Source organism: Ochlerotatus camptorhynchus, unplaced genomic scaffold (genome assembly GCF_037179485.1).
Source record: "Ochlerotatus camptorhynchus isolate MF236.1 unplaced genomic scaffold, CSIRO-AGI_Acam_v1.1 ptg000374l, whole genome shotgun sequence".
NCBI classification, from domain to species: Eukaryota; Metazoa; Arthropoda; class Insecta; order Diptera; family Culicidae; genus Ochlerotatus; species Ochlerotatus camptorhynchus.
The window spans coordinates 2,707,993-2,731,738 of record NW_027040862.1 but is presented as its reverse complement, the minus strand read 5'-3'; the positions used below and the strand labels follow the sequence as shown (position 1 = coordinate 2,731,738).

Here is a 23,746-nt window from a genome sequence, read left to right as displayed (position 1 = left end):
CATGTTACACAAACTATACAAAAACTCCATAGCATATCAAAGGTTATACCGTAAGCTACAAAATAGAACTAATGTTTCCAATTGGTAAATAGTGCAGAAGGCAAATTTAAATCAATTCTTTCAAAGTTACCTACATTTTACGGTACCTTCTTTTAGTGTCCACGTTACCAATTTTGTCGAATTTTTAAACCAATTGTACACGCTAGAAACGAGATTCTAAATTATTGCACATATTTTTTGATTTTTGAATAACAAAATACAAGATCGCACTATACACACGGCCACAATCTTTACAATCACAAGGGATCGGATGTAAAGTTTATCAATCATCTACTTAGAAAGGTGAAGGGAACCCATACTACTTATAACCATCTAAATATTGAACAGACCATTGGATTGTGCACTTTTTGGAGAATTTGATATTTTTTTTTAGCAATTGAAATAGTAAACATATTTAACAGATTGTACTATGGTATACTTTACGTCCATTTACTGGTCACAACTCTGAATTAAGGGTTTCGAAAAAAAAAAAACCGCAGAGCTCTAGGACATTTTCAAGCATTGACCACTTTTACGGATGTTCAGGATCTTCCAAAGGACCATCCCGTAGTCTCCAGAGTCCATATTCCAAACACAACTCCGATTTCATTCTGATACGATGTTTATGACTGGTTTCAAATACACCACGGAGTTCTAGGATTGGTTTCATGAATCGATCACTTTTCGGATGTTCCGGATCTTTTAGTAAACCATCCCGTGACCCCCAGCATCCATTTTCTGGTCACAACTCCTAATTCATATTGATAAGACGTCTATGAGTGGTTTCGAAAAAACCGTGGAGCTCTAGGATCAATTTCAATTATGGACCAGTCTATGAGTGGGTTCGAATTAAGCGCGGAGCTCTAGAATCTGTTTCGTGAATTGACCACTTTTACGGATGTTCCGGATCTTCCGGAAGACCATAGCATAGTCCCCAGAGTCCATATTCCATTCAAAACTCTGAATTCATTCTGATAAGACGCCTATAAGTGGTTTCGACAAAACCACGGAGTTCTAGGATCGGTTTCATGAATTGACAACTTTAACAGATGTTCCGGATCTTCCAGTGAACCATCCCGTGGTCCCCAGTATCCATATTCAGGTCACAACTCCGAATTCATTCTGTAGAGATGTCTATAAGTTGTTTCGAAAAAACCGCGGAGTTCTGGGATCAATTTCATGAATTGATCACTTTTACGGATGTTCCGGATCTTCCGGTTAACCATCCCATGGTCCACAGAGGCCATATTCAGGTCACAACGCCGAATTCATTCTGATAAGATGTCTATAAGTTGTTTCGCAAAAACCGAGAAGTTCTAGGATTAGTTTCATGAATTGACCACTTTTACGGACGTTCCGGATCTTTTAGTGAACCATCCCGTAGTCCCTAGCGTCCATTTTCAGGTCACAAATCTTAATTCATTGTAATAAGATGTCTATGAGTGCTTTCAAAAAACCGCGGAGCTCTAGAATCTGTTTCATGAATTGACCACTTTTACGGATGTTCCGAATCTTTCGGAGGACCATCATGTAGTCCTCAGAGTCTGTATTCTGGTTACAACTCCAAATTCATTCTGATAAGACGTCTACGAGAGGTTTCGAAAAAATCACGGAGGATCAGTTGCATGAATTGACCACTTTTACGGATGTTCCGGATCTTCTGGTGAGCCATCCCGTATTCCTCGGAGTGTATATTCCAGTAACAATTCCAAATTCATTCTGATAAGACGTCTACGAGCGGTTTTGAAAAAAACCGTGGAGTTCTAGGATCAATTTAATAAATTGACCACTTTTACGGATGTTCCGGATGTTCCGGAGGACCATCCCGTAGTCCGCGGAGTGTATATTCCAGTAACAACTCCAAATTCATTCTGATAAGACGTCTACGAGAGGTTTCGAAAAAACCACGGAGCTCTAGGATCTGTTTCATGATATGACCACTTTTACGGATGCTCCGGATCTTTCGGAGGACCATCCCGTAGTCCGTAGAGTCTATATTCTGGTCACAACTTCAAATTCATTCTGATAAGACGTCTAAGAGAGGTTTCGAAAAAACCACGGAGCTCTAGGATAAATTGCATGAATTGACCACTTTTACGGATGTTCCGGATCTTCCGGTGGACCATCCCGTGGTCTCCAGTGTCCATATTCCACTCACAATTTCAAATTCATTCTGATAAGACGTCTAGGAGGGATTTCGAAAAACCTGCTGAGCTCTAGGACCAGATTCATGAATTGACCACTTTTACGGATGTTCCGGATCTTCCGGTGGACCATCCCGTGGTCTCCAGTGTCCATATTCCAGTCACAACTCCGAATTCATTCTGATAAGATGTCTAGGAGTGGTTTCGAAAAAACCGCGGAGCTCTAGGATCAGATTCATGAATTGACCACTTTTACGGATGTTCCGGATCTTCCGGTGGACCATCCCGTGGTCCTCTGGGTTTATATTCAGGTCACAACTCCGAATTCATTCTGATAAAACGTCTATGAGCGGTTTCGAAAAAACCACGGAGCTCTAGGATCTGTTTCATGATATGACCACTTTTACGGATGCTCCGGATCTTTCGGAGGACCATCCCGTAGTCCGTAGAGTCTATATTCTGGTCACAACTTCAAATTCATTCTGATAAGACGTCTAAGAGAGGTTTCGAAAAAACCACGGAGCTCTAGGATAAATTGCATGAATTGACCACTTTTACGGATGTTCCGGATCTTCCGGTGGACCATCCCGTGGTCTCCAGTGTCCATATTCCACTCACAATTTCAAATTCATTCTGATAAGACGTCTAGGAGGGATTTCGAAAAACCTGCTGAGCTCTAGGACCAGATTCATGAATTGACCACTTTTACGGATGTTCCGGATCTTCCGGTGGACCATCCCGTGGTCTCCAGTGTCCATATTCCAGTCACAACTCCGAATTCATTCTGATAAGATGTCTAGGAGTGGTTTCGAAAAAACCGCGGAGCTCTAGGATCAGATTCATGAATTGACCACTTTTACGGATGTTCCGGATCTTCCGGTGGACCATCCCGTGGTCCTCTGGGTTCATATTCAGGTCACAACTCCGAATTCATTCTGATAAAACGTCTATGAGCGGTTTCGAAAAAACCGCGGAGCTCTAGGATTAGTTTCATGAATTGACCACTTTTACGGATGTTCCGGGTCTTCCACAGGACCAGACTTGTGACTTTCCGGATGCTAAATGTTCCCAAAAGGTGGCAAATATTCTGTTTAATAACTGTTCAGAAGACACCAGGAAGTTATCTCTTCAAATTACCCTACAATCAGTGTTTGGTCCCAATTAGGTCAAATCCCATATGCTACGTGTATTCGTTAATGCCGGATCGACCGCACTATAGGAATCCAGGGGGTAACCGTACTATAGGAATCCGGCAAGAACGAATCCGTACTATAGGAATCTTGACTGTACTACGACGCGGCTCTCAAACAAAGCGCCCACCAACAGCAAGATGCAAAAACTAGCCAAGGGGAGGGACTTTTGTCGCGATAATTTAAATCAAAATGATAGGAACTGCAAACTTTAACATCGATTTACATAGTTGAAGATGCTAATTTCAAATAACAGACTGTAGTGGTAATTTTTATACGATAGATGGAGTAGATGAAAGAGTTGATAGTTCCGTTAGAGTACGGCAGTGTGAAGATTGTATATAGATATTAGACAAGCGAGCTAGGACAACTTTTAAGGAAGGTACAAATCGGTTTTTTCATCTCTCTTTACCAAACTCCCCCTTTGGAGAGGGATGGGGAGGGGTGTGTGTCCCCCCCCCCCCCGCCACCACATCGATTTGCTTTCATGGGGTACATTGTGTTAACATTTAAAATTAATGCCGAAAAAAATACAAATAAGACCAGTAACATAAAATACTATCTAGCAAAGGAAGACATGTTTTCATCTGGCTTTATACAATTAAAAACAAACTTTAATTTTTGAGGAACCAGGCGACCATTGCTTTATAACCGCAAAAATAGAACGAAAAGATCTTCATTTCCTATTGAGTTTGGCATCCCTCGGAAATAACCCCACTGAATCGCTATCGCTACTATCGATAGGAATGCAGTTTCAATCTTGCACGTCATGCAACATCTACCTAACACGTGTGCCGCAAGGTGCTAACAAGCGATAAACAATTTGAAACGTGATTCAGCAAAGATTCCTCAACCAACGCATCAATCCAACAGAATGTGCAATTCATCACTGAACAAACATAGCTGGTGGGATGCTCTATCAGACATGGATTTCGAATCTTTTAAATAAAACAATACAAGACAAATGGCTGCTTCGTGAACAAAACAAAAACCTACATTCTCGTTTGCAATTCTTTTAGACACTCGTAGAAAATCCTATCCTCCTGGTAGGACTCGTCCGAATCCATTCCGATCACCTTCCAAAACGCGGTCCGATCATCGGGGAAGTAGCTTCGGGCGACGCTTCTGCTGAACACGGCAACCGATTTGTCACACGATACCGATGCCTGCAATCAATCGAATTAATTAACCGATCGGATTACCCTACGATTTAGAGAAATTACCTTCAAGGAATGCAGGAAATCGCACTTCCCGGTGAGCGATTGAATCCGCCCGTACTGGTCCCGCATGTGTCGTTTGAAAACGATCATGAAATCCAGAAGGCTCGACTGAATATCCGGTGCGTTGTTAATGGCTTCCGATTCGATGGGGAAAACCGCCAGCACGAACAGCACATTAACGCCCTGAAATGGAGAATGGGTTATCAGACTACTGCTAACTACTAGAAAGCCGAAGCCACTTACGTGCATATACTTTCCACATTCCCGACTTGTTCCGCAAGCTTTTTCCAGCTCGAACGGTAGCATCGAGACCAATCGCTTATGCCAGCGGTAGAATCGACGATTCCGAAACTCCAGGGCACAGTGCTTCCTAAGCTGTTCGAGGACCGGTTCGTATAGATGGCATTTGCTATCCAACGCCTGGACGTCGTCCAGATCGTCAATTACGAGATTGGGTAGATCCAGCGAAAGCAGTTTCAACAGGTACGTCAACAGTATGGACGAAAGAACGAGGTTCGATTCGAAGGCCAGTGTTTCCAGCAGTGCTTCGACGATGTCGTCCAGAATGGACCACTCACTGAAATCCGTCTGCCCCGAAGCCGTCAGATCAACGTACTGAAACAGACAGGTCCACAGCTCCCTCAGGAATCGCTCGCTCTTGGCTTTGGCTTTCAACCGGAAAGCATTTTGGAACACAACCTCATGGATGTTACTCTCACGCAGCATCGTTCGGTGCTGCCCGCTCAGCAGTACATTGAACAGTCGCAATCCGAGTATTTCGTATTCCGGATCATGGAACTCAACTAAGGAGATTCCAACCGACAGGATGAAGGAAGCTTTCGCTTGCGATAGGGTGCTTGCGTCCACCAACATGTTTCCATACAGAAATTCGCAAATCCTAACGAAGCCAACAACGTCCCCCGGATGGTACATCCATTCCTTCGCCTTGAGAACCCGCTGATAGTGCTCCCAAACTAGCGTCAGCAACCGTTCGCTGCCTTCGCCGGTGATAGCTCGCTCCAACTGACCATTCTGGTACATCTCAGCCAAGCGGTCTCGATAGGACCGGTTCTCGGTTTGGAAATCGTACAATTCCCCCGGAATGTACACCTGTTCCAACGTGACCAGCACCAAATTCGTTCGGAATTCCAAATTGTCCGGATTGAATTCATCGTGACCGAGCAGTTGGTTTTCGTACTGCGACAGTGAATCGAACACTTTCGGCAGGGTCTCGTTCAGGATGCACACGAACTCCCGGAAGGATTCCGGTTTGAGCTGTGCTTCGTCGATGCTACGGGTTAGACGGGGCAGTTTGCAGCACTTGATTAGACCGGTGGCCCGCTCGAGGAGGGCGGAATTTTCGTCCATTGTTATCTGTAGAAGGGAAGAGCAAATCAGGGGTATCAGTATTAGAGTATGTTTGAGGTGTATTCCGCGCCGCGAGTGAGGTGACTCTCCATTTGATTTTCACGGAGAATCACTTCACTCGCGGTGACTTTTGTCACCTTGAAAGTGACAGCGAGTCACTTCACCTCACTTGCGGCGCAGAATAAGGGGGGTTTGATTGGAGCAGCAACATGTGTGTTCTTGGGGGACGGGCACGTGCCGAGTTTTGAGCAGCTTCCGCTAGCAAGTAGAAGGCAGGAACAACATTCAAATTGTGACCTACATTGATGGATTGTTTCTTGGTAGAATATTGATTAGCTCGGTTGGCTAACCAACCAACATGCATGACGAGAATTTGATTTGATTTTCTAATTAAGTCGTTGCCGTTATCGTTACCGTTTTACCAGAATTATGAATTGATGAACATTCTTATCTGTAATTGAAATCGTCGCATCGCATGAAGAAACGGTGACTAGGCTTGGTTTTCTTGCTTCAAATGTATTGTTTTAAAATTTAAAGATGTGTCATGCATGTCAATAGATAGATAGATCGACAGACCATAGGCACCAGTACAAACAAGGTAGGCCAAATTTACGAGCTTTTTAATTCGATAACGAAACAAAATCAGAATTTCAGTATCTACCTACTTAGTTTGTATGGTACATTTTTGTGCGTCCAACATATTGGTTATTTCAAGGAACCCAGCTATCATTTGAATAACACGGTGTAGAAAAAAGCAAAAAATTCTTCACGCACATAAGGGTTAAAATTGATCACTAACATGACAGAGCATTCAATTAAAGTATGTTGTACGTGAAGTTTATGATTTTCAGAGTTGGAAATAAATGATATACTTATATCAACATGAAACTTAAGTGCAATAATTTATTAGCTAGAGAAAGTTCTAAAGAGGATAGATTGATAGTTCCACTAGAGTACGGCAGTGTTAAAATTGAACAAAAGTTGAAATTGAGCGAAGGGCCATTAATGCGACAATACTAATCAAACGCACATTCCAGAATCGTCTTCAGGTGTGAGCAGTATTTCTCCTGTACTGCTTCTCGGACACGGTAGATTTTGACGTAGGTCTGTGATTTCTATATGGGGGTACACTTTGTAAAAACCGAAAATGGAACATGTAACAAAATTATGACAGATTTTGAACGTCAATTACTCCGCTGAGCCTGGACCAATTTCAATAACTTTATCATCAATCGATCAGAAATATTCCTACGCATCTGTTAATGTTTATCATTGTTTAAAAAAAAATCAAGGGTCGTGTCCTAGATACAACCGCAGTATGACGTTGCAGTTGCTGGTAATTCATCGAATATAAAACGCTGTACAGACTGGAGAGTTATAACATGTTATAACGGTTGTCAAATAATTGCAACACAGAAACAACCATCAAGCTGGCGCTATAACATGTTATAACTCTGTAGTCTGAAACGCTGTCCAGACTGGAGATTTATAACATGTTATAACGGTTGTCAACTAATTGCAGCACAGAAATCACCATCAAGATAGCGCTATAACGTGTTATAACTCTGTAGTCGGAACGTACTATAAGTCTCCTCTTAAGCAATTTTTTTAGAAAATTTTGGCTCTGCGTGTAAAAAATTGTTTTTACTTATAAGGGGCTGTTCATAAACTACATAGACAAAGTTTAAGGGGGGGGGGGGTTTGGCAACAGCCCATGGGGTCAAGAATCCCAAAGAAATATCTACGTAGTTAATGAACAGCCTGTAATTGTGGTTTACTTAAAATTTATTTCTCGGAAAAAAATGATCGTCGAAGTCCATGTTTTTTCGGGTTGTTGTTAAGGGGGGAGGGGGTTTTACATGCATAATTTTCCAAGTCTCATTCCTCATTGTGGTGACCATGGTCACGCCGTGATCCATCTTTAGTCGCTGACTTGGTCCTGCTTGCTGCAGGACCTAGTGCCACGCCGTCCGAAGCGGTAATGAGCAAAGGCAGTAGTAGTAGTAGTAAAATTTCGTTTATTTCTGTTGATTATTATGTATACATTGATTTTACATTTCAATTGATTAACCTATCTGGCTCTTCATCTTTGTTCATTACCTTACCTTACCAATCAGGCTAAGGCCTTGTTGTCCTCTGCTGTCCGAAGAAGTCGTCTCCACTCTACTCGATCCATGGCCACAGTTCGCCAGCCAGCGTAGTCTGCGAAGGGTCCGCAGGTCACCTTCTACTTGGTCGATCCACCTTGCCCGCTGCGCGCCTCTTCTTCTTGTTCCTGTTGGGTCGCTTTCTAGAACCATTGTCACTGGGTCGTCGTGCGGCATTCTTACGACGTGCTCAGCCAACCGTAGTCGCCCAGTTTTTGCGATGTGGACGATGGATGGTTCTCCCAGCAGCTGGTGTAATTCGTGGTTCATTCGCCTCCTCCACGTTTCATCATCCATGTGCACTCCACCGTAGATGGTACGCAACACCTTCCGTTCGAAAACACCAAGGGCGCGTTGGTCCTCCACGAGCATAGTCCAGGTCTCGTGGCCGTAAAGGACCACCGGTCTAATCAGCGTCTTGTAGACAGTCAACTTCGTGCGGCGGCGAATTTTATTCGACCGGAGCGTCCTGCGGAGTCCAAAGTAGGCACGATTCCCTGCCATAATGCGTCTTTGAATTTCTCTGCTGGTATCATTTTGGGCGGTCACCAGTGAGCACAAATACACGACCTCATCGACCACCTCGATTTCGTCACCGTCAATCTGAACTCGGGGTGGGAGGCTAACATTGTCTTCCCTAGAACCTCTTCCTTTCATGTATTTTGTCTTCGATGCGTTGATGGCAAGTCCAATCCGTCTAGCTTCAGCCTGCAGTCTGATGTACGTTTCCGCCATCATCTCAAAGTTCCGTGCCATAATGTCAATGTCATCGGCGAAGCCAAGGAGCTGGATGGACTTCCTGAATATCGTGCCACTCGTGTCTATCCCAGCTCTTCTGATCACACCTTTTAACGCGATGTTGAACAGCAGACACGAAAGTCCATCACCCTGCCGTAACCCCCTTCGAGATTCAAAGGGACTCGAGAGTGTCCCCGATACTCGAACAACGCACATCACTCGATCCATCGTCGCCTTGACCAATCGCGTCAGTTTATCCGGAAATCCGTACTCGTGCATAATCTGCCATAGCTGATCTCGATCGATTGTGTCGTATGCGGATTTGAAATCGATGAACAAATGATGTGTACGCACGTTGTATTCGCGGCATTTCTACAGAACCTGCCGAATCGCGAAAATTTGGTCCGTGGTAGCGCGGGCACCCATGAATCCCGCCTGGTATTGCCCCACGAACTCTCTTGCATATGGTGACAGACGGCGGCATAGAATTTGGGAGAGTACCTTGTAGGCGGCGCTCAGCAGTGTGATCGCGCGGTAGTTGCAGCAATCCAACTTGTCGCCCTTTTTGTAGATTGGGCATACGACACCTTCCATCCACTCCTCCGGTAATATCTCCTCCTCCCAAATCTTGGCAATTACCCAGTGCAGCGCTCTAGCCAGTGCTTCACCACCGTATTTCAATAGCTCACTTGGTAGTTGATCTACACCAGTTGCTTTGTTGTTCTTCAGCCGACCGATCTCCTCCTCAACTTCTTGAAGATCAGGGGCCGGTAGCCTGTCGTCTTCTGCGTGTGCTCCAAGGTCTGTTGCCGTGCCACCTTCGTTTTCTGCTGCTTCACCGTTGAGGTGCTCGTCATAGTACTGCTTCCACCTCTCAATCACCTCACACTCGTTCGTGAGAAGGTTACCGTCCAAGTCCTTGCACGTATCGGCTTGCGGCACGTAGCCTTTGCGCGAACTATTTAGCTTCTCGTAGAACTTCCGTGTGTCGTTTACGCGGTACAGATTTTCCATCGCCTCGCGATCTCGGTCTTCCTGCTGACGCTTCTTCCTTCGGAAAACCGAGTTTTGTCTGTTCCACGCTTGTCTGTATCGCTCCACATTCAATCTCGTGTGGTGTTGCAGCATTCTCGCTCGTGCTGCATTCTTCTCTTCTGCTAACAGTTTGCATTTGCCGTCAAACCAGTCATTTCTTCGGTCCGGGATTGCAGCACCTAGTGCCGCTGCAGCAGTACTACCTATGGCTGAACGGATGTCCATCCAGCCATCTTCAAGAGAAGCTGCGCCAAGCTGCTCTTCCGTGGGTAGTGCAACTTCCAGCTGCTGCGCGTAGTCCTGGGCAACTCCGGCGTCCCGTAGTTGCTCAATGTTGGGTCGCGGCGTTCGACTTCGACGTGTGTTATGCACCGTCGAGAGTTTTGAGCGCATGCATACTGCAACTAGGTAGTGGTCCGAATCTATGTTCGCACTGCGGTACGTGCGGACGTTGATAATGTCGGAGAAGAATTTCCCGTCGATTAGAACGTGATCGATTTGGTTTTCTGTGTGTTGGTCAGGTGATCTCCAGGTGGCTTTGTGGATATCTTTGCGGGGGAAAAAGGTACTTCGAACCATACCCCGGGAGGCTGCAAAGTTCACGCATCGTTGGCCGTTGTCGTTCGATACGGCATGCAGGCTGTGTAACGTTCTCCGTTAGTTCGTAATATATTTTTATATTATTTTGTAAATAAAGCATTTCTTTTGTTTAGAACTTTTCCCAATTTAAGATAAACATTCAAAAATCCCTTTTCGATTCTAAAAATCCAATCCATCGCTTGCTATAATGTTATAGCATTTTAAAAATTTGAATATAATTACCGTTTCCAATGCAATAGGTTTTTTTTAGTTCATGGTTGAATCAATAGATGGCCAATAGGTCAACTTGTCCAAAATGATTCAATGAATCGTGGTATGTGTCAAACATGATGATTCGGAGAATTTGAGGGGTCGAGAGGTCTTTAAAATTAATTTATCGTTCACTTTCAATCATTGTCGGCTAGAGAGCAGAAGTTAGTCAAGTGATTTTTCCAAGTTTTTTTCTAATTAAAGGTGCGTTTAAAATTAATCAGATGTTTAAATTAAATTCCTTTGCACTAAATTATATAGTGATTTAGTTAATTTAATTCAAATGTGGTGAAGTGAACTAAATTTAATTGTTTCCTTTTTTGTTTTATAACAATAGTTTTGGCGTGTTACAATCACAAAGGCGAAAACTCTGCCCTTGTGCATTGTACATTTATTACAAAAGGTAAAAATTATTGAATTCCATTTTATTATATTCTTTTTCTAAAACTTAATTCCCGTTGGACAGCGAGCGTCCATCGGTCGCTTTTTATACGGGCTAGAAACCCGTAGGCAATCCCTTGGCCATTTACCTGGCTTCTGTACACGTGGTGTACTTCCGGTGTGACTGCTCTGTGGCCCGCCAGTTTCTGGCAGTCAAACGGGGCGAAAGGTTTCTCCGTTGGCCTGCCTTGCGATTCCTGACGGGGTAGTTTCATTCCGTTCCATAGTGGTTGCGTAACGGAATCAGAGTACGTGAAGGCCACTAGGAGCACGTTGGCTACCTTGAACGGATGATCTGGTAGAGTACCGACATCCACCGACAACCTCCCCCGCACCTTTAGTTCGGCCCTCGTTTTCGTGAGCATCCACCGTCGACGCTACATCCCTGCTGCATGGCATCCCTTTCGTTACGAACGAAACCATCGCTACACCGTCAAATCATCGCATAGTATCCGTGCGCCCCCCGCTTGCCGCACTGTCAGCTGCCAGCCCATCAGTAAAACCCTGCGCAGGTATGTTCCATTCATGGCCATGAACACTCAATACAACACACACACTCACACACAATGATTAAGAAAAGAAGGACAATATACATAAAATGAGTTCAACATAGCTTACCTTTTTACATTCATTTACGTTCAAGATCCCTGTGGTAAATCAGTCTACCGGGTGACTTCTGCGTTACGTTCCGCTTTGCATTCGTTTTCGGTTGCAATCATTTTTAGTTCACTTTGCGTTTGAATTCACCTCGAAACCGTTCGGAAAACCCTAGAGATTTGCTCTCCTGCAACAATAGCTAAGTCGGGCAACCTTAAATAAACACGACCAGTGGTCTCTCAAACTCGAGAGTGGCGCATAAGCCACTGCGTTTGAAGCATTCTCAAAGAACAGTGGAAGAACGGTTACATTGGCGCCCAACGCAAAATTGAATTAAATTATTACTCTTTAACCTTGAATTTGAAGTACACAACATTTCGAAATTTTTTAAAATTTATTTACAATTTTATGTACATTTTATCTCGGTTAAGTTAGCGTAATACTAGGTTTTGATAATAATTTTCATGAATTTAATTTTTGTAGAATTAAGTTGCATTTATAATTGAATTTATTATTTCCTTTTTTTTTCCTTGAAATCAACCACTTTTGAATTATAGCATCATATTTCTACCATAACAACATTAGATTTTATATTTCTCTATTATTAGCTTAATTTTTTTGAATTTTTTTTTGTTTTTTTTTCGTTTCTTCGGTCATTCTTGAATTTTCTTGTTTTTTTTTTGTTTTTTAGACTAGAATTATTATCGAAGTTATTATATAGTTTATTTCTTTTTCTTTTTTGATTGAAATAATTTGAAGTTTGAACGTGTTGAAAATAAATTGGCTAGGTTTTACATACTTCCGAATGCGGATCATTTGCAAGAGGAGGAACTAGATTTTGAATTTCTATTACGTAGCATTGAAATAGCGCAAGACGCAAAAATTGATGACAAAAAAAGAACGTTGAGACATGCATACAAATATGAACGCCGTGAACCGAAACAATATGATTCAGGCTTCAATATTGTAAAAGAGACTGAGGAGGTAGAGCAAGTAGTAAGAACATTGAGACATAGGTTGCGAGAACGGTTTGATTACGCCGTTGTCTCACGGTTGAGACATTATTTAATTAGATTGGCTTCAGCAGAAACCACTAATGATGAAGAAAAGGAAATGAAAGACGACTGCTGCAAACAGATAGAAGAGATTCTAAGGGCTTACAGACAAAGAGTAACATACGATCCAGAGCAGTCGAACGACGAAACAGATTTAGACTTAGGTGAAGGAGCGAAAGCGTTAAAAGAATCTTGGCGAAATCCAGATCAGAAAGCTACAGTTAAAGGAACAAAAAAAGAGTCTAATAGTACAGGAACAAAACCAAAAGTAAAACAACAATCAGAGAAAAAGGGAGCTAGATCAGACAAACACTCAAAAAAACAGGATATGGAGGAAAGTAGTGACACAGATTCGAAAGCGAAAGATAGAAAACACACACCTAGAAAAAGCAGCCGGTCCAAAGACGATCACAAACACAAACGCGGACAACATGCTTACGACAAGGAAGAAAAGAAGAAACACGATCGCAAGAAACATGCAAACGGCTCTACAACTGATTCCTCCGACACTAGGGACGACTTTACAGAAGACGAACAAAAAGTGAGAAAAAACAAGAAGCCCATAAAATCACGAGGGAAATTTTCATCCACCTCGAGCAGCGTGAGCAGCTCAGAACAAGAAGAACAAACAGGACGGAACAGAAATAGGGATCGCAGATCACAAACACCTATTAGACGATACAGGGAAGAATATTATAGATCAGCGCGCTCAAGAGTTGAAAATTGGGACATTAGTTTCAGTGGAGACAGCAGATCAATGCAAGTGGAAGATTTTCTAAATAGAATAAAAAAATTGGCCCAGAATGGCCCTAGAAACAAGACAGTTTTGTAAAACTTGTTTGCCCTGTAAAACTTCCAAAAGTACAAACATAAATAGCACCCCACCTATGGGCACCCAGAAACAGCATTGTGACCACCCATGGCAGTTCCTAACGTTGGATTACCTGGGTCCGTTTCCACCATCAGGTAAAACTCGAAGTACATGTCTCCTTGTGGTTACCGACGTGTTCACAAAATTTGTTCTGGTTCAAGCTTTTACACAGGCAACAGCTTGTTCACTTGTTAAATTTCTGGAACAATCAATTTTTCTTTTATTTGGCGTACCTGAAATAATATTGACGGACAATGGTAGCCAATTCACATCAAAAATGTTTAAAGAACTCTTAACACACCATGGAATAACCCATTGGCTCACACCATCCTACCACCCACAAGTTAACAACTCGGAAAGAGTTAACAGGGTTATTACAGCCGCAATTAGGGCCACTATCAAATCAAGTCACAAAACGTGGGCAGACAACATACAGAGCATAGCAAATGCGATTAGAAACTCAACGCATGAGTCCACAAAACATACTCCATATTTCTTAACATTCGGGAGAAATATGATCTCCGACGGACGAGAATATGCATCACTTAAAGAAACTGGTGGTGATCAGCACACCATTTCAGCAAAAGAAAGAGAAATTTTGTACGCTCAAGTCCGCCAAAATTTGAAGGAAGCGTACCTAAAGCAAGCAAAATATTATAACTTAAGATCTAATTTAAAAGCACCGAAATACGAAGTAGGTGAGAAAGTTCTCAAGAAAAGTACGTTTCTGTCTGATAAGGGGAAAGATTTCTGTGCAAAATTAGCTCCCAAGTACACGGAAGCTGTAGTAACTGGAGTCCTTGGGGATAGCTATGCATTAGCTGATAATTCCGGGAAATCCTTGGGTATTTTCCATGCCACATTTCTCAAGAAGTTCTAATAAGAAAGACAGAAAAGATAAAGCTATGAAGTTTACTTACTACTGGTGATGTTCCCTATCAAAATACGTCTGGACAAGATCCAATTAAAACGGCAATCGGTTGAAAATGGGTTAGTTAGTAACATGCATTTGTATATATAAATAGGATTCTACTGTATATAATTCAATATTCTACTTAGCCTAGGTTAGTATAATTTTTTATCCTTGATTCGATGAGGTTCCTTTTCGTTTATTTCTCTGTAGCCGTGTAGTTACGTTTAATTTGATTTTTGCTTCGGAAGAATAACTTCGCTTCTTGATAGGATGTGGTAACATAAACGTTGTCAGAATAGGCCTCATTGCTATGCACAAGAAAAAGTTGCTTCCTGATGCTCCTCCGGAAGTATCCACCTGAAATAAAAAAATAATAGGATTAAGTATACAATTTTTAAATAAGTAGTAACTATACTCCCCAGTTTTTTCACAGGAATAGTAGTTTTTTTCGAATAAATTATAGATGTCCACAGAACGCGCGTCCACATTTTTTTTCTCACTTATGTTTATGATTTTCATTCTGTTTCACCGCTCTGTCAAAAGTTATGCAGGGCTGAACTCAATACAGTCGGTTAGTGCTGCGATGTTTTATTTTGACATCTGTCGTTAGAAGGGATGTGTTCCATAATTTTTTTTACGATGTCTGTCAACACAATGTTGATGTGGTAGAATATTATGATGCATCTGTTTGAGTTACTGGAAGTGCTAGAGAGTCAATATGTTTAGGTCGATTTTAATATTGATGTGGTTGATTTCAGGCAATCTTTGAAGCTTGCGTATGATTTTATGTAGTGGTCGATATGAATCGATATTGTAGAATATACGTAATGCGGGTTTCCGTTTACATACTGTTGAGTTATGTTGTGTTTATCTATACATTAGTTGGTGTTTTATCAATGAAGTAGATCAAAGCACGGCACTGATAGAATGTTTTGGGATCAGCTTGTCATGAAACGAGACAGAGCAACACTTTTTCATTAATTACAGTTGGACAGCAATTTTCGGGTTATGAAAATTTGATCAATCTCACATTGATCAAATTTTCATAAAACTGCGTGGTGTGATGTAACGTTCTCCGTTAGTTCGTAATATATTTTTATATTATTTTGTAAATAAAGCATTTCTTTTGTTTAGAACTTTTCCCAATTTAAGATAAACATTCAAAAATCCCTTTTCGATTCTAAAAATCCAATCCATCGCTTGCTATAATGTTATAGCATTTTAAAAATTTGAATATAATTACCGTTTCCAATGCAATAGGTTTTTTTTAGTTCATGGTTGAATCAATAGATGGCCAATAGGTCAACTTGTCCAAAATGATTCAATGAATCGTGGTATGTGTCAAACATGATGATTCGGAGAATTTGAGGGGTCGAGAGGTCTTTAAAATTAATTTATCGTTCACTTTCAATCATTGTCGGCTAGAGAGCAGAAGTTAGTCAAGTGATTTTTCCAAGTTTTTTTCTAATTAAAGGTGCGTTTAAAATTAATCAGATGTTTAAATTAAATTCCTTTGCACTAAATTATATAGTGATTTAGTTAATTTAATTCAAATGTGGTGAAGTGAACTAAATTTAATTGTTTCCTTTTTTGTTTTATAACAATAGTTTTGGCGTGTTACAATCACAAAGGCGAAAACTCTGCCCTTGTGCATTGTACATTTATTACAAAAGGTAAAAATTATTGAATTCCATTTTATTATATTCTTTTTCTAAAACTTAATTCCCGTTGGACAGCGAGCGTCCATCGGTCGCTTTTTATACGGGCTAGAAACCCGTAGGCAATCCCTTGGCCATTTACCTGGCTTCTGTACACGTGGTGTACTTCCGGTGTGACTGCTCTGTGGCCCGCCAGTTTCTGGCAGTCAAACGGGGCGAAAGGTTTCTCCGTTGGCCTGCCTTGCGATTCCTGACGGGGTAGTTTCATTCCGTTCCATAGTGGTTGCGTAACGGAATCAGAGTACGTGAAGGCCACTAGGAGCACGTTGGCTACCTTGAACGGATGATCTGGTAGAGTACCGACATCCACCGACAACCTCCCCCGCACCTTTAGTTCGGCCCTCGTTTTCGTGAGCATCCACCGTCGACGCTACATCCCTGCTGCATGGCATCCCTTTCGTTACGAACGAAACCATCGCTACACCGTCAAATCATCGCATAGTATCCGTGCGCCCCCCGCTTGCCGCACTGTCAGCTGCCAGCCCATCAGTAAAACCCTGCGCAGGTATGTTCCATTCATGGCCATGAACACTCAATACAACACACACACTCACACACAATGATTAAGAAAAGAAGGACAATATACATAAAATGAGTTCAACATAGCTTACCTTTTTACATTCATTTACGTTCAAGATCCCTGTGGTAAATCAGTCTACCGGGTGACTTCTGCGTTACGTTCCGCTTTGCATTCGTTTTCGGTTGCAATCATTTTTAGTTCACTTTGCGTTTGAATTCACCTCGAAACCGTTCGGAAAACCCTAGAGATTTGCTCTCCTGCAACAATAGCTAAGTCGGGCAACCTTAAATAAACACGACCAGTGGTCTCTCAAACTCGAGAGTGGCGCATAAGCCACTGCGTTTGAAGCATTCTCAAAGAACAGTGGAAGAACGGTTACAGCTGTTTGGCCCGATTGCCGGTCTATACATTGCCTCCCGTCCTACCTGAGCGTTCATGTCGCCGATGACGATTTTGACGTCCCGTTGCGAACAGCCGTCGTACACCTGCTCCAGCTGCGCATAGAACGCTTCTTTCTCGTCGTCGGATCTCCCTTCGTGTGGGCAGTGCACGTTGATGATATTGTAGTTGAAGAAACGGCCCTTAATCCTCAACTTGCACATCCTCGCGTTGATCGGCTGCCAACCAATCACGCGTTGGCGCATTTTACCCAGCACTACAAAGCTGGTTCCCAGCTCGTTGGTGGTGCCACAGCTATGGTAGAAAGTAGCCGCTCGATGCCCGCTTTTCCATTCCTTTTGTCCCGTCCAGCAAAGTTCCTGCAGTGCTACGACTTCGAAGTTGCGTGGTTGAAGTTCGTCATAGATTAACCTATCGCAGCCCGGGAAGCCGAGCGATTTGCAGTTCCATGTTCCGAGTTTCCAATCGTAGTCCTTATTTCGTCGCGTAGGTCTGTGCCGACTGTTCCGATCCGTATTTCTTTCTTCAGTATTTGCAACTTTATTTTTTTCCAGGGCGGCTTGTTGGGCCTGCCCCAACCCCCTGTCTCGCCGGGGGACCATCGTGCACAGCTCTGTTTAGAGTCCCACGCTGACACTAGGACGGTGATCAGCCGCTCCTAACATGGAGAACAGACGCCGTTTTGAGCCGCACCTCCATGGTGAACAGACGCTCGGGTTTGATGAAGCATTTCCTCTATCACCGTACTATGGTTACCGCGCCAGTGTTCGCGTCGCACCTCTTCGCTTTGCTATTTCCGGAATGGCAACATTGCCCAGGCTACGCCACCCAGCTGTGTCCATGTTTCAGCTGGTAGTCTTTTGTTATCATATGACTCGAGGAGGCGTGAAGTAGGAACTTGTGAGGACCAGGGCTAGGTATTCCACTCCTTCCAGGTTGTCAACTCACCATTTTGTTTTGTTCATTGGATATTCTAATTTAGTATTTGCGTATTTTATCTAGTTAACAGAATACCCCTTGGGGGTGTGTTTTGCTTTAAATGAAAAATTTGATAACCTACCCAACTACGAGTCTAACTTAACTAACGTGCCAGATCACGTATGATCTGAAGATCTGATCTCAGACAGATGTCTCTGAACCTTTCCAAGGAGACCGTTCGTCGCTCTTCGAGAGGCTGAAGGCCAACCAGGCGGTGGACCTCAGAATTTCGGGTCCGTTTAGGACTGTTTAGGACCATCCTAAGGATCTTGTTCTGGATCCTTTGAAGTTTGAGGTGATGGCCATAGCACAACTCTCCCAGATTGGCGTTCCGTACTCAATGATGGGGAGGATGATTTGCTTGTGGACGTCAAGCTTATTTTTAAGGGAAAGGGTGGACTTTCTGTTGATAAGTGCGTAGAGCGACCTAATCAAGATGTTGCACTTGGTGGATGTTTTGGCCACATGGGACCGGAATAGCAACTTGCTGTCAAGAGTGAGACCAAGGTAGACGGCTTCACTCGACCTTTCAATGGGAGTGTTATCCAGGCGGAACAAGCCGAAGTGAGTTGGAGTGCGGAAATAGTATGGTCTGTGTTTTAGCTGCATTGATACAAATCTTCCAGCTTTTGAAATAGTCGGACATAACAGCCAGGACTGATTGGAGTTTTCTCGTCAGAGCACGGATCACTCGACCCTTATAGATGATGGCAGTGTCATCCGCAAACATTGACAAAATACCACCACCCGGAAGGGGAGGCACATCTGACGTGAAGATGTTGAAGAGGATAGGACCAAGGAGGCTGCCCTGGGGAACCCCAGCATCAGCGTTGAACGTATCAGAAGGAGAATTGAGAATTGAACGCCTTCTCGACGTCCAACAATGCCATGGCAGATGTATTGGAAACGCACTTATTCCGCTTAATGATGTTAGTAACCCATGCGAGCTGGTGGATGGTAGAGTGGCCTTTCTTAAACCCGAATTGCTCTTTGAGAAAGATGTTATTATCATTTGAAAACACCAGCAGACGGCTGAGTATCAGTTTTTCGAATAGCTTCGAGATCGAGGACAAGAGGCTGATGGGGCGATAGCTTTTGGCACTGGTAGGGTCTTTGCCAGGTTGTGAATTGGAATGACTTTGGCTAACTTCCAGCATGCAGGGAAGTAGCCAAGCATCAAACACTTATTGAAGACCACTCCAAGGTGCTTGAAGAAGTCAACACTCAAGTTTTTAAACTCGAGGTTGACCACTCCTTCAAAACCAGCGGCCTTGTTCTTGGTTGATTTAATCGCTGCTATTACCTCATCAGCCGATATTCTACTTTCGTCATGAGCAAAGGCAGGAAGCAGCGCTGTTTTATATCTTTTCAGGTTCAAGCAGAATGATGCAAATGGTATTCGTTTATGATGACTGGGTTTGGGGAAAACGTTTAGTTCATGAAAACAGTGATGAATTTATCATTGGTGCATTTTTCAAGTTTTTTTTAATAAAAAAAAATTGGAAAAGTATTTATTTCAGCAAATTTGTTAAGTAATATCCTATCGATTGGCGTATTTGGATTTTAATTTCTTCTATAAATGACAAAGTTACAAGCGTTCAAAACCTAACACTATTTCACCACACATATTTTTTGATTTGTACCCCAGTATAGTCGACAAAGATGTAGTTCTACGTCAAAAGTCACTATTAAAAATTGCACGAATGTACAACTGTTGCTATGATAATTAAAATTATCACCGATTGCCTGCGAAAAGCGATTTCCCCAACACAGATTTCAAAGTTGAATTCCTTTCGGTCTCACCAAACGGTGTTTATTTAATCACCATGTGGTGAGCAGTTATGCCACATATACAAATTAATCTGTAATCATACATATTTTTTACAATATTTTGATACAAAAATCTGTATTTACAGATAACAGATTTTTCTGAATTTTCAAATAAAGGGAATGTGTTTTACATTATTTTTTATATTAATTAATTGCGATAGATAATCATTTTTTTCCTAAGTTGCTTAACTTCAATTCAATCTGAGCATCAAACCCAAATCGTGTTTTTCACTAAATAAATATTATTATTTTAGCTTCCAATGGAACTGGAATCTTTCGAATAGACGTCTGATGTTCGGATGTTCTGATTTCTCGTTGGAAGGGATATTAGTTTCACTTTCAACTCAGTAGCATGATACCCCTGAACTGTGTCGCAGGGCCGGCATGTTACTGGGTATTCGGAGAGGCTACGCGGACAAGGTATGAAAAAACAGGAATATTTACGTTTTTTTAAACATTTATTGCCCTATTCTGTGGCGTGTGTGTGGGGGTTTTCACATATATGTGGCGTGTATGCTAGGGCTTAAAATTTGCACTGTACTCACTGCTGCAGCGGGATCTGGATAGGCGTCACGACGCTGGCGTTGGCCCACACGGCTGCTCTTGCACTACCGTGTGGCCGGATACTTGCGGCGCGGGCTGCAGACAGTGTTGCGGCTTTGGGAGAATGGCGGATCTGGTGGCGTTCATCAGCCACATACGGCACAGCAGACGTTGACAGCATCGGCTAACCGTGGCATGGCCACCTTGGTTGAGCCGAGACGGGACCCTTCTTGACTATTAAGGCCACCGGTCTGAGGGAATCGTCCCTGACGGACGATCGAGTATCATTTACTATTAGGCTCGGAAGCCATCTTGACTTCGGAGCCGAGCCGTGTAAGACCGTTTTATTTACGGTAAGAGGTGTACAAAATGTACAAAAGCACAAGAGGTCCTGAGAATGATCACAATTCAGTCAGGGAAATTTCCGTCAGGATAATAAAACGCAATTACCTGAAAGGAGGTAGGCTTTCCAGCCCAAACCACACAAGGGGGGTTGTATTATATATGCACTACACTTCACACTCAACTGGTCTACACGGGCGCCTGGTTACTTCTGCCCAACCTTTCAAATCTAAGATGGCTAGCTATGCATCGTCCAATTTGCGCATCCATTGTTATTTTAAAGCCAAGATTTTACTCCCTTCAGTAACGTTACGTTTTTGTTCTTTGCAGCGGCACAAGCCTTCTCGCTCTTGTGTGTGTCTACTGTTTTAAGTTTAACAAAACGTGAATTTTCCCAACCATCAATAACTAAGAAAATCCACGGATTGTAACCAACTGGTTACTGTGTGTGGCGGTCAAGGTCATCAATTGGGTCACCATCAGGTAGAGTAAGACTTCCTCTACCCGACGGTAATGTTGGTTTGCGTGGGCATGGCTTGAATTCCTCAAAATCATCGAGAGAAGTCATTGTTTACAAAAGCTGTTACGCCTAATTCCAGCTCTATCTAGATATGTTTAAATCTAACATATCATGTACTTTAAGGCAACATTGAAGGGGGTGCAATTTAAAAAACCAAAGTCGGTCTTGGCATGAATGTGATCTGATTTTGATCCAGAGATGATGGATTTTAATTCCTAATCGATAGGATTTTTTTCTACGAATCTGTTAGAATTAAGACTTTATCATTTTTCAAAATGTTACCATTTCAAATTTCACAAATGTGCAACTGTTGCTATGACAATTAAAATGATCACCGATTGCCTGCGAAAAGCGATTTCCCTAACACAGATTTCAATGTTGAATTCTATCTGGTCTCACCAAACGGTGTTTATTCAATCACCGCGTGGTGAGTTGTGGTGTTCTCCAGTTCACAACGAAAAGCTGCCTGCAAGCAGCGAGCTGCAGCCCACATGACCATCCATAGATGTAGGAAGAAGCCGCACAGCTATTGATCGGAATCAGTCAGGGCTATTCTGCGTGGCAAAAGAGGTGAGGTGACTCGAGTCACTCGTGTCACCCGATTCCAGCTGGCGAGTGAGGTGAGAAAAGTCACTTGGGATGAACCCGAATAGTAGTTTTTCGGTGACAAAAGTCGTACTGAAGTGACGATTTTAAGTGACAAGAGTCGTAACCTCCGCTGCAGTCGACTAGATGGAAACAAGGTTGCAAAGACTCATTTCAGCTAAAACAATGTTTTTCTAAATTATGAAATAATTAGATGCCATGATCAAATTTTGAATTGGTAGGATACAAGAAGAGGTTGCAAAGAATGTGTTTGACATATTAAACCTGTTTATTTCACTTCATGAGAGTCACAATCAGCGATTTTTCACAAACTCACTCACTCACTCACTCACTCACTCAGCGATCAGCAAATCGCTGATTGTGACTCATAGAAAGCAAAATTTACAGGTTTTATGTTTCCAACGCATACTTTGTAACCTCTTCTTGTAAGTTACAAGTAAAACATGCCATCATACCATCTTTTGGTTTTATTATTCCGAAAAACATTATTTTAGCTGAAATGAGTATTTGCAACCTTGGATGGAAACCGTTGGATTTATATAAGAGATGGTTGTGGTTTTACGTAATTTATTACTTCTAAATTTGTTTCAATCATTTTTTTTGTTTCTATTCCAGCCAATAATTTCTTCGGCTTTCTCAATATGGGTATTTTTGGAATCAGAGTGACGTGTAGGGATCGGAAACCCTCGCGGAAACCCATGTCTGAGACCATTTTGAAATTCAATATTGCGGCTTCCGGTTGGAGAAAAATTTGGAAATTCTGCTAAATGCCCCACAAAACTGGTATTTTTGGAGTCGGGATGACGTGTAGGGACCGGAAATCGATGTCTGATGCCATTTTGAAATTCAAGATGGCAGCTTCCGGTTGGAGAAAAACTTGAAAATTCTGTCAAATACCCCTCAATATGAGTATTTTTGGAATTGGGGTGCAGCGTAGGGACCGGAAAACCATGTCTGACGCCATTTTGAATTCAATATGGCGGCGTTCGGTTTGAGAAAAATTGTAAATTCTGCCAAATAGCCCCCAATATGGGTATTTTTATCATCGGGGTGACATGTAGGGCCCTGAAACCCATGTATGACACCATTTTGAAATCAATATGGCGGCTTCCGGCTAGAGAAAAATTGGGAAATACTGCCAAATTACCCAATTAGTATTTTTGGAATCAAGGTGACGTGTTGTATCGGAAATCTATGTCTGAAGCGTTTAAAAAAATTCAAGATGGCGGCTTCCAGTTTAAGAAAAACTTTGAAATTCTGTCAAATACCCCTCAATATGGGTATTTTTGGAGTCGGGGTGACGTGTAGGGACCGAAAAACCATGTCTGACGTCATTCTGAAATTAAATATGGCGATTTCCGGATAGAGATAAACTGGGAAATACTGTGAAATTACCCACAATATTGGTATTTTTGAAATTTGGCAGCTTGCGGTTGGTGACAAACTTGGAAATTATGTCAAATATCCCACTATATAGGTATTTTTTGAGTTTGGTACACGTGTGAGAACCGGAAATCGATGTCTTAGTCCGTTTTGAAATTCAAGATGGCGGTTTCCGGTTGGAGAAAACCATAAAAATTCTATCAAATATTCTACAATATGAGAATTTTTGGAATCGAGATAACGTGTAGAGTCCGGAAATCCATATCTGACGCCTTTTTGAAATTCAAATAGCGGTTTCCA

The 23,746-nt window shown here is 42.4% G+C and overlaps 1 protein-coding gene across 2 annotated transcripts in view; it reads right to left on the bottom strand.

Moving 5' to 3' along the window:
• Positions 1 to 4,342: 4,342 nt before the first annotated feature.
• LOC135710278 (uncharacterized) overlaps positions 4,343 to 23,746 on the bottom strand; it is a 98,799-nt gene continuing 79,395 nt past the window's right edge. For both annotated transcript variants that reach the window (XM_065232802.1, XM_065232803.1), the window contains exons 2-4: positions 4,837 to 5,967; positions 4,597 to 4,776; positions 4,343 to 4,539 (exon numbers count right to left, since the gene is read on the bottom strand). In XM_065232802.1, coding sequence (XP_065088874.1) covers positions 4,366 to 4,539; positions 4,597 to 4,776; positions 4,837 to 5,961 — 1,479 coding nt within the window. In that variant the 5' untranslated portion in view covers positions 5,962 to 5,967 and the 3' untranslated portion in view covers positions 4,343 to 4,365. The remainder of the gene's footprint in view (positions 4,540 to 4,596; positions 4,777 to 4,836; positions 5,968 to 23,746) is intronic.